At 36.6% G+C, this 12289-nt stretch overlaps 1 protein-coding gene across 6 annotated transcripts in view; it reads right to left on the bottom strand.

Moving 5' to 3' along the window:
* SCAF8 (SR-related CTD associated factor 8) overlaps positions 1-12289 on the bottom strand; it is a 242146-nt gene that overhangs the window by 168454 nt on the left and 61403 nt on the right. For all 6 annotated transcript variants that reach the window (XR_012468588.1, XR_012468589.1, XM_074187904.1 and 3 more), the window contains one exon: positions 11848-11965. Coding sequence is in view for 4 of the 6 variants with exons in the window: in XM_074187904.1 (XP_074044005.1) it covers positions 11848-11965 (118 nt within the window). In the remaining 2 variants the exon portion in view is untranslated. The remainder of the gene's footprint in view (positions 1-11847; positions 11966-12289) is intronic.

Below are 12289 nucleotides of genomic sequence, written 5' to 3'. Positions count from 1 at the left end.
CTCTTCTGCTAATTGCTACAGGAGGGTCCCTAGAAGAGGTTTTTAGTTGAGTTTTGAAGACTTAAGTAAAAATCCTTCATACATTCCAAACATAAGGACTGATGTGCACAAAAGCAGGAAAGTTTCTACAGGTGGGTATGAATGCATGTCTGTACATGGGGGTGGAAAGTGGAATGATTAAGAGCTGAAAGGGACTTCAGAGATCATCAAGTCTAGTGACGTCAAACTCAATTACAAAGATAACTTGGTACTTGGAGGACCAATGATATCACTTTGTCTTCGTTAAAGTACAGTGTGTTTGTTGGTCACTGATCAGTTCATTATGAGCTTGGAAGTCTCTACTACAAATAGTCCATTTGAACATTTGGACTCAAGATGTCTATAGAGTTGTGCATCTTTCCTTTGGGTTTCTCTTTTGTTCATAGAGCACAGCACTTTCTTGTATGTAATCACATCACACTGGCTAATCCTGTTCTGATGTTTTCCAATTTCAAACTTCTGATAGTTAACAGTGTTCTTGTATTGTTCCTGCTCACCTTTGTATGAGAGCCTGCCTTGTGTGAGTTCTCTATAAAATAACCTTTTAGGCAAATATACATTTGACACTTGAACAAAGTAACCAGCCCATCAAAGGTATGTTCTTTACAATAGAGTTTCACTGCTTAGCAGTTCAGCTCAAGAGAAGACCTCAGTGTCCAGTTCCTTACTGTGCCCTAACACAATTCAAATAGAAGCAGTTCAATTTTCTAGTATAGCACTGATACTGTCACAGACAATAAAACAATGAAGTCAATCCAGTGGCTCTATTGACCTTCAATTTGGTAGGCAGTTTAGTATCTCTTTTCTTCCATGCTTTCAAAGTCTCCCAAAACAATGAGTCCTGGCAAAGTATATAATCAGCTTCATCTTTGTATACATTCCTGGAAAGTAAGCTACCAAGGTAAATGAACTTATTATCTAAAGCATTCAAAATTCCTTCCTTTGCTAGAACTATTCGTTCCACGTATGTATGGTGCAATGGTGGCTATCAGAGAATCTGTTTATCTTGGTGTTGATTAATAGACCCAAATTAACACAACAGAAAAACTGCTGTTTAAATTAAAAGCAGCAGAAAACTGATCCAAACGTGTGACACCTCTGCCTCAGAGGTTGCACTAAGTGCACAAATATCTACAAACAAAAAGTCATACAGCAACTCTCCCTCCATTTTGTAGTCTTGGCTTGTGGCCTTTCAAGTTAAATAGTTCACTGACCGTGATGCCATTTTCGTCCTTGTTGAAGACATGTGATGACAGCATATATCAGCTAAAAAACAGGGGCAAGACAACAGCCCTACTTTGTTCCACTGATGACTGAGAAAGAGTATGGGCATCATCCTTTATTGAGATCCTGTGTAAGCAGGCCATCATGGAACTGGTATACAAAACTAATAAACTTCTTTGGGCAACTAGATTTCATCATGATATTCTTCAAGTTCTCATGACTAACAGTATCTAAAGTCTTGATGAACTTTGTATATACAGACATCTGTTCCCTCCTAGCATTTCTTCTAGAATTGTCAATAACAAGCAACATGTCAACCATTCCTCAGTCCTTTCTGAAGTCATACTAGTAGGGCAAGATCAGTCAATTAAGGATGATTCTGGGAAAAAAATCTTCCTATCAAGACTAAGAGAGAGACCCCTGGTGACTCAAGGAAAACCTGCAAACTTTTCCTTTTTTAGAGCTAGACAATGGAGTCTTCTTTGATCTTCTGGAAAACCTGGAAAATTTCAGTCAGTTTTTAAATAAGCAGTAGATCCGCTGCCTATCTACAGGAATGGAAGCAGCATGAGGCACTTTACTGTACGAGAGGAGCCTCATGGCATTGAACACTTCTTCTTTATTTTAGTTTAGCTAGAAAGGGATTAACTCCAATCTGGTTTATATGGTCAATGGTTTGAGCATTGGCTGATGAGAATCTGTTAAGAATACTTATTAAAGTGTTCAGTCAATCTCTCCAGGATCATATCCTTATCACTGATCAGTGTGGCTCCATCAGAGATGCATTTTGGCCTATAAATAGTCTTCAGGACCCTGCTGTAGAAATGCTATAGATTATATTGGTGTAAAACTGAGTCTCTGGGACAGCTAGGTGGCGCAGTGGATAAAGCACCAGCCCTGGAGTCAGGAGTACCTGGGTTCAAATCCAGTCTCAGACACTTACCTAGCTATGTGGCCTTGGGCAAGCCACTTAACCCAATTTGTCTTGCAAAAAAAAAAAAAAACCCAAAACACTGAATCTCACCTGTCTTCTTGAATCTCTTTAAGTTTCACTTATACTTTACTTTTGATGACATTTAATTGCTGCCTTCTGAGAGACACACAAATAATCCTGCTGATAAATCCTTGGAGTTCTCATTTTTCATTTAATAGAATTTTGCACCATCATTTTCATCAAACTTATCCTGATGTTTTTGAGTGCTTTGGCCCAGACTTAGAAATGCAAGGCTGTACTCAAATTTCTGGAAGATGCCCCGCCCCTTTCTGCTCCACTATTGCTATGAGTTCACTTATTTTCCCCTCTAGGTCATACAGATACATGTAGGGTGAATTCGTCTTATCTGTTGACCCTGAGTTTCTTGATAGTCACTTTGTCTTGAGGTCCTAGTTTTTGTTACATGTGGATGTTTAGTTTGAAAAGGCTAAGTCCAGCAGTGATGAACACTCATGACTTATCCATGAGACTGCTATCCAATGGGAAGAAACTGGCTATATCCCTATTTGGGAGAAAAACTCTAATAACTCTCAAGAATTGTAACTCTATTAGAGAGAATATACTTAGCCAAAAGTGATGGATACTCATAATTTTGTGACTCATAATGACTTAAAAACACTATCTCCTTAAAAAAGGATGGACAGAAAGGATGGGGTAAATCTCAATACATAAATAGGTACAAGAGACCTATTGTAATAGAGGGGAAGAAGGGAGGAGATGACAAACACCTGAATCTTCCTCTAGTTAACTTACACAGTTAAATTAAAAAACATTTTACCTTTCAAATAATAAAAGGGGAAAAGGGGGGACAGAGAAGGGGGGAGAAAAGGGGGAACTAACAGAAAGAAGGGAAGGAAAAAGGGAAAAAGGGAAAGGGGAAATAAAGGGGACAGGGAAGATATAGAAGGGGAAAAGGCTAAGTCAATGGTGTCTAGCATGCTGGGCCACACATCCTATCTGCTGTTTCTCTTTATTTATTTGTTTTCTCAAGGCAATGGGATTAAGTTGACTTGTCCAAGGTCACACAGTTAAGGACTTAAGTGTCCAAGGCCAGATTTGAATTCAGGTCTTCCTGACTCCAGGGCACTGTCTATCCACTGTGCCACCTAGCTGCCCCTGTCTCTTCTCTTTATAACGACATAGATGATTAAATGCCAGTGCTTATTGTGAGGATACATCCATGATGTTTTGTCATGTTTAGGTAAACAGACAGTATTGGTGATAATGTCATGAGATGCACAAGTCTACGTAGTGTCTATTGCTGTTGCTATTTCCCTTTCTATTTCTTCTTACAAAGGCTTGCTGCCATGTCTAGTATTCCATGACTTGTCCTTTTTCAGCACTTTGATGAATCACAGTCTCAGTTTTTCATCAACTTTTCTTTGACTTCATCAGTATTTGTCATGGTGGGAGCATAGACATTGTTGGTCACTTCCTTTGGGAAGCATACAAATTTTCCCCTAGATTAGATTTGATTTATCAGTTTCCACTTCAGAAAAAAAATGTGTATCCAGCTCTGACTTTGGTAAGCTGGCCTTCATTTGCTAATTTGCTAGTCTTGTTTCACTCAGGGTTGCTATTTAATTGTGAAACCAGTTGAGTTCTCTTACAACAAGAGCTGTTTGTCTTTCAACCGGATTTCATGCTGTTCATGAGTATGAGCACATTCCATGCATCAATGATGAGTGAAAACAATTCCCCCCCACCCCTTTCTTTGCTTTGTGACCTTAGGGTGGGATGTCTGCCTGGGACGGTAAGCATGCCAAAACTGAGTGAAAAACAGACAATTTTTGAAGACGCTTTCTTTTAGCTCAATCCTCACACCAGGAGATAAGTAGTGTAGTCCTTAAAGCATAAAATATAAGATGCTCCTATGCCTTGGGTCTTCTCTATGCAAGGTTTTGACTATAGCTCCCACTGTATCAGCACCTGTCATCACAGGACTTAAAGGAAGGCAAAATGGTTAAGATACTAAAATAATAAAATAGCTAAATAGTCAGATAATGAATGGTAAAATAATGGATAATAGGTGACATAATGACTTGCATTTGAATTGAAGTGAAGCAGAGTAGTACAGTCATTAGCCTCACTCTTTTTTCCAGTTCAGTGATAAGAGAAAAGTCAAGACAACTAGTGATAACCAAGAAATAGCATCTAACCAAGAGCTCCCCAGCATCTACTTCCACTACCTTTATGGTCCATTGGAACAAAAAGCTCTCATCTACCCATTATGCTGAGGGAAGTCTTCACATATTAGGGGGTAGATATCCCTCAAATGCAACCAATATGTTTGAGACCTATCAATCACTCTCACCCTAGTTTAACCCATCTGCTGAGGCAGCTTTACCAAGGTGTGGTCACTCCACATGCTTATAGCTTCTTGGAGCCACACCTGAGAGTTGGATAACAATGGACAACAAAGACAGATAAGCAACTTTGAAACAGTTTGGCAAGCTGAAGAGTTGGCAAGTTCATATTACAGGTGCTAGTCCTACCTGAACACCCAACCCACCTGGCCACATAGATAAGTAAGTACCAGTGGTAAGATTTCAATGTCACTGAAACAGTGGGAACTTATATCGAGAATACAGTACAATGTGTGTGTATGGTGTAGTGGTGTGGTATGAAATAAAGCTGGAAAGACAGAGCAAAGGACAAAGGATCTAAGTAGAATAAAATACACTAATATAGGAAAGGAAAAGGGTTATGTGAATATAAGTAGCCACGTAATATTTTGCTAAGCTTAAGTCTAATTATGAAGTAATTTTATCCAGGATTTTAAAGGACTTTTTCCTTCAAGTAGATTTATATACATATACATATATATATATACATATATATATATATATATATATATATATATATAATATAAAAAGGATAGTCAAAGTATCAGCAAAACACACCCAGTAGCTGTTCAAGAAACTGCTTAAACCACATTCATTGTCATTGGGATATTCTATTTATTATAACAAAAAAAAATTCGGGAAGTGGGAGACTGAAAGGAGGGAAAGAGAAACAGAGAAGGAAGAAAAAGAGAGAGAGAATGTGAAACATTTGAAAGATCTTCTAATCCAATCTCATTTTACAGATGAAATAACTGAAGCCCAAGAGTAAAACCCCTATATATTATTAATCACAAATATGATCAATGATATGCTGAAAGGGGAAATAAGAAAGACAACATTCACAATTATTGAATCTTAGAAATAAGAACTATAACCAATAGTGACATCATTAAGGGGAAAAAATACCTGAATGTAAAAAAGACAGTAGCAATCACTTGAACTTTTAAAATTTCTTCACAATACAATGTGGTGATGATGATGAAAACTACTGATGGAAATCCCACTAAGTGGTTCTGAAAAAAATTTATGTTCACTATTCTAAATGGCAATCCTTTTTAACTTCCCTTTATCCTTTGTCTAGATTTCCTTTTCCCCTCAACTCATATCACCAATACCTTCTGTCACTATCTCCTACTTCAACCGTATCATGATGAAGTGATCCTCCTTCCCATGGTCAGCTCCTCTTCATGCATAATCAATCCCACTCCATCCCATCTTCTCCAATCTTTGTGATTTTTTATTTTCTCACTCATCTTCAATCTCTCCCTTTCTACTTCATTTCTACTGCCTACAAACATGTATGTTTCCCTATCCTCAAAAAAGCCCTTACTCAATTCATTCATACCTCCATGCCCCATATGTCTTCTGGCTTGTACTTAAACTACTTGAGAAAGTTATCTACAATAACTGCCTCCAATTCTACTCCTCTCTCTTTTTTTGTTATTAATCCTCTATAATCTGGTTTCCAAAGTTAGCAGTGAATAAAGAGTTACCCAATTCACATCCTTCTTGACCTCTCTGTAACAGCCTTTGATCATTTCTTCCTTATGACTATCTTCTCTCTAGGTTTTTAAATCACTATGATCTCCTGGTTCTCCTTCTTTCTATCCAACCAAACCTTTTCAGGGTCCTTTAAAGATCTTTTACTCGGGTCATGTTTGCTAATCATGTTTATGGATTATTCCACTTCTCTAGGATGATGCTTCTCAAATTTACTTATCCAGTTCTAACCTCTCTACTCACTGTCTTACATCTCCAACTTCCCATTAGACACCTTGAACTGAAGTCCTGTAGACATCTCAAAACTCATTATATCCCAAAGTGAACCCATTACTATTGTCCCAGTAGCATCTCCCCTTCCAAATTTCTCTTTTACTAGCAAAGGCACCACCATCCACCAGCCCTTCAGGCTTGCAACTTGTCATTCTCTCATTCCTATCATATTTGATCTATTGCCAAGACCTGTTAATTCTACCTTTAAAATTAATCTACCTCAGGGCAGCTAGGTGGCACAGTGGATAGAGCACTAGCCCTGGAGTCAGGAGGACCTAATTTCAAATCCGGCCTCAGACATGTAATATTTACCTAGTTGTGTGACCTTGGACAAGTCACTTAACCCTACTGCCTTGCAAAAAAAAAAAAAAAACAAATAGTAGTAATAAAAATTAATCCACCTCTCTAGCTTCTCTCCTGTAATACTGCTATACCACTTACCACCTTGATTCAGGCAATCATCTCCTCACAAGTGAACTACTCTAATAGTCTGCTGGCTGATGCAGTGTTACAAATCTCTCCTTACTCTAATCTATCTGCCACTCAACTATAAAACTGATTTTCCTAAAGTGCAGTCCAACCATATCATCCCTTCCAATTTCAATAAACTCCAGTGACACCCTACCATGTCCTTGATCAAATTTAAAAAACCCTCTATTTTGGGTTCAAAGTCACTGCATATTTCCAGAACATAATTTTTTTTAGCAATCTTACAATTTGTACCATCTTCTCCTTCATATACTTTTTTTTTTGTGCAAGGCAAATGGGGTTAAGTGTCTGAGGCCAAATTTGAACTCAGGTACTCCAGACTCCAGGGCCAGTGCTCTATCCACTGACGCCACCTAGCCGCCCCTATATACTCTTGAATCCAGCTCTTCAAATGAGAAATTCTATCCCTCAGCTCTGATATTTTTACTTGTTGTCCTCCATAACAGCCCAGAATTCTCTTCCTCCTCGTGTTCACCTACTGATTTCCTAATTTCTCTCTCAAGAAGCCTTCTCAAATCTCTCTGAATTTTTATGCTTTTCTTCTATTCATTATTTCCTATTTATTCTGTATATAACTTGGTTGTGATTGGGCTTTTTTGCATGTTGTCTCCCCATGAGTGTAAGATCCTTGAATGCAGAGCTATCTTTTACTTTAATTTGTACCCTCAGCTCTGAGCACTTAATACTGAATGACTACCTATATCACTCCCTACAGAACTATTCCAGATTTTCTCTTCTTTCCTCAGCAGATTATACTTTGCTGAGAAATCATTCTTTGTGAGGTTCTTTTCCTTCTCCATTTTCTGCTTTGCTCCATTCTCTTTGCTCTCCTTCTCTAGTCAGGCCAATCCCACTCCTCAGAAAATCCAATCTCTTCCTGGGGCTTTCCCTTCCATCTACCCTATATTGAATGTCTCCTTATTCCCTGGCTCGTTCCCTACTACTTTCAAACACACTCTTCTATCTTTAAAAAAAACTTTCATCATTTGATTCTTCCATCCCTCAAGCAATGATCCAATATTTCTCATCTCTTAATAAAGATAAAGAGAATACATGCTGAGTGTACAAAAAAGAATTCTTAATTATAATTAGGAGCCTTCCAAGGGAATGAACATTTAAGCTTGTTTTAATTAAAAAAACATCTAAAACAGCAATTGCAAGTTGATGTGACATCTTGACTCTATGGGGAATATAATTTTTTTAAAAAAAATTAAGGCATTAGTTGTTTTTTCTTCTTGCCTTATTTGATGCTAAATTAATCAAGAATTGCGTTTACTAATTTCTTTTTTATTTCTCCATGAGGCTCCCAACAAGTATTCTATAGATAGAAGACAGACACATTTTATAAAATATAATTTGAATAATTTAGCTATATGTTTAATTAGATCATATCAGGAAAAAAAATCCAGCCAATTAAATCAAAATAGCATTATTTTTATGTAGTCATTCTAACGACTACATAAAAACATGACTTGAATTGAAAGTAAGCATAGGAAAATAATGTCAACAACAGGCATAAAATTACAATGACACATATCTAACTAGAGCAAGAAAAATGATCTCCCTAGTAATTATTTTTATTATTCAGTAGAAATTAGGGAAATAGCAATGTTACCAAAAATCCTCATTCACTTTAGACATATTTAAATTAGTATCCAATACAAGGCATTCTAAAATTTTAGTGCCATCTCAAGTTATTAAAGCTTAATACCTTTAAAACTTATTTGAGCTTTAAGAGTACTAGATAAATTATTATATATGCCGATAGTAGACAATAGATCATAAAAATTGTAACATATATATGTAGGCAAGTGGCAAGAAAGATAAAAAGGACTGCCATACATCAGCCAAGGGCCCAGGTGTGAGCAAAAAACATAAATTTGTAGGATATCTACCTGGTGTGGTTGTAGCTTCAGTGACATTTGGCATCAATCAAGTAATAGGGGGTGGCTAGGTGGCAAAGTGGATGGAGCACTGGTCCTGGAATCAGGAGTAGTACCTGAGTTCAAATCTGGCCTCAAACACTTAATAATGACCTAGCTATGTGGCCTTGGGCAAGCCACTTAACCCCACTGCCTTGCAAAAAAAAATCAAGTAATAGAGATTTTATTAATAGTATCTAACACATCTATTCATTTTAATAGTTATTTCAGTAGTGTCTGACTCATGGTGGCCCCATTTGGAATTTTCTTGGCAAAGGCACTGCCATTTCCTTTTCCAGGTCATTTTACAATGAAGAACTGTGGCAAACAAGATTAAATGATTGCCCAAGTTCACACAACTGTTAAGTGTCTGAGGCACATTTGAACTCTGGTCCAAGCACTTTAATCATTGCACCACCTATTGTCTCTAGATACTAATTTAAATATTCATTAAAAGGAGAACTTGATAATATTTCTACTATTATTATTTCAAATACTATTTCTCCTTAAGCTGGAATATTCCGGGGCAGCTAGATGGCACACTGGATAGAGCACCGGCCCTGGAGTCAGGAGTACCTGAGTTCAAATCCAGCCTCAGACAATAATTACCTAGCTGTGTGGCCTTGGGCAAGCCACTTAACCCCATTGCCTTGCCAAAAAAAACAAAAAAACAAAAAAAACACAAAGCTGGAATATTCCCTGATCTCTAACATTTCCTGATACTACTCTCTCCTGGTTCTTCCCCAATCTGTCTCAGTCACTAGCATTAGTACAACACAAAGATCATGAGTAATTCAGATCATGGCCTACAACCGCTGGTCTTTCCCAAAGCTCTGGCTGGGTTTCCTATTCTTTTTTCTTAATATTACCTCTTGGTGACCTCATTAGCTTTGATTGGTTTAATTGATTACCTTTAGGCAGATGAATTTTAATTCTAAAATTCCGACCCTGACAGTCTCCCCTGAATTTCCTTCCTACACATTGCCAATCAACTACTGGACATCAAAGTGGATGTCCAAAAAAATTTCAAATTCAGCATATTCAAAACAGAACTCATTCTCTTCTTCACTCTCTCCCATATTCCAACACTCCCCAATATTCTTCCAGTCTTATTTTGAGCAAAGTCATGATCATTCTTCAAGTCTCCCAGATTAATAATCTTGGCATTACTTTTGAGTCCTACTCCTCCCCATTCTTCTTCAGTTATCAAATCCTACTGTTTTTATCAACATAATATCTGTAAAACCTAACTTCTTTCTTTCTATTCACAGTCCTCACTTTAATTCAGTCTGCCATTAAAATATAAGTTCCTTGAGGGAAGAAACCATTCTGGATTTGTAATGGTTATTCAACAGTCTTCTTGTCTAAGTCTCTCCCCTATACTGCAAGTGTTTTCCTTAAGTAGAAATGTAATGATTGTCATTCTCTTACTAATTCTAGTCACTGCTGGAATAGATACATTCCTATTTTTCTTTTAAGCACTACAAAAAATGATCTCAAACTTTTTGAGCCTCACTAGACATTATTCCCAATCCTGTATTCTGTGATCCAGTTTTGCATGGGCCATGCACCATGCCTAGAAAGCATCCTACCTATGGTTCTTCAAATACTCGGGTTACTTAAAGACTTTTCTCAAGCACCAACTATTTTATCAATCATTTTGGCCATTCGTCTTTTACTTACCTTTTATCTATTCTCTGAATCTTTTTTTCAAAAATGACTTTTTACTGAAATTTGTTTTGACCTCACATCACTCAGAAGTCTCTCTGTATCCCTTAAGCATCCCAAAATAGCATCTTTAATAAAACAAAAATCCAGAAGATTAAAACACCATGCTTTACCCTTAAACATATGAACAGAAGGGACAACACAAAGAGTAGGAGTGCACACTTCACCTTTGGAGCCAAAATTAGTCTTTGTAATTTCAGAATTTTGAATATCAACTGTTCTGTGGCTGTTCTTTCCAATTCCATTAATGTAATCATTCTGCATACTGTTTTCCTGACTTTGCTTACTTCATTTTCCATTATTAAGTATATTTCTTTTCACTTCAATATATTTATCATGCTTGTTATTTCTTTTAGCATAATAATATTCTATTACAAAGGTTGAAATCTAATTTGTTTAGTCATTCCACAATTTGATGGATATCTACTTTGTTTCCTGTTTTTACTCTATCTGATGTTTATGGAGCTTTCTTTTTTCATTGATCTCCTTGGGATAACTGTATATAAATCTTAAATGTGGCTATTTTTGTATGCATTGTTTCTGCCACTGGATGACAGGAACTCTTTCAATTCTTTCATCCCAATACAGCACAGAGAATGGAACATAGTAATCAATTCTGGATTGATTAATTTTTCACCTAAACTGTTAGGGAGACTGGGTAGAGAGAATAGAAAGTAGTAATTAACTGACACTTCTGCTTCTCTTTTTTATACAAATGAGAAAAATAATTTAAATGTCTTTCAAAAATCATAAAGTATTTACAAAAATGCATATTATTTTTCCTCTTTCCACTGCTGCTAAAATGCACAGAAATTAAGTTGAAACATTTGACATTGTGTCTCTCAGAAAAGATTCATTTGCCAGCCTCAATGGATTTTGGCTATTTCAGAGTCTTTCAATCAGTTACCTACTGATTGAACTTTCTGAGAATGAGAATGTTGGAGACAGATCCTCTCTACATTTTGGGAAGAGATAAACTAATAAATTACGTTAATGAGTAGAATAGAATTGTGTGGACAAAGAATTAGCCTTACTTAAGAGTTCTGCCTTTGATGTATACTTCCTATGTGGCTATGGGAAATTCACTTATCTCAGTATATTTCTGCCTTGATAAGAGTTCCATCACAGAACATTCTTTACACCACTGAAATTAAAAGCTCTGGGATCCATTCCTCCCTTCCTCCACCAAAAAATATGGTAAATTGATGTTGAAAAAAATACTTAAAAAAGCTCTGTTTATAATCTTTTATCCAAAATTAAGTTATAATGTATAAAGTTAAGTTTTGTAGAGAGAAGGTAATATCTCTTAAATCCACAAGATGGGGTTATATACCTTTTGAGGTTGTTGCTGTTCTAGGAGCTGTTGTCGAAGATGTTCAAAATTTTGTTGTTGCAGTTGCTCTGCTAACTGTTGAAAAATTGAGTTGTTTACAGATTCTGACACATGAGGGCTGAAAGGAAAAAAGCAAGCAATACTAATGAGACAATAAATTCTACTAAAATTAGTTCTGTTTCAGTAAAATGGGAAACTAAAACCAATAAAGAAGAATTCAGCTTAACATAAAAAAAATTTTCTAAAAATAAAAGCTGTCATTCATAGAAAGGGTCGTTACAGGTCAATCTGTCAAAAGATGCTGAATCAAGTTTTCCCCTATGTTGGACAAATTGACTAGCCCTCTTCTACCCGAACTAAAAACATGAAACTCATCTTCTAAAAATGCCTCTGTTGCTACCTCTCATATCCTATTGTATTCCAAGTATATTTTCTGGGAAAA

Source organism: Macrotis lagotis, chromosome 5, assembly GCF_037893015.1.
Source record: "Macrotis lagotis isolate mMagLag1 chromosome 5, bilby.v1.9.chrom.fasta, whole genome shotgun sequence".
NCBI classification, from domain to species: Eukaryota; Metazoa; Chordata; class Mammalia; order Peramelemorphia; family Peramelidae; genus Macrotis; species Macrotis lagotis.
Note: the sequence above shows the minus strand (reverse complement) of the source record. Positions and strands in the feature narration are given on the sequence as shown.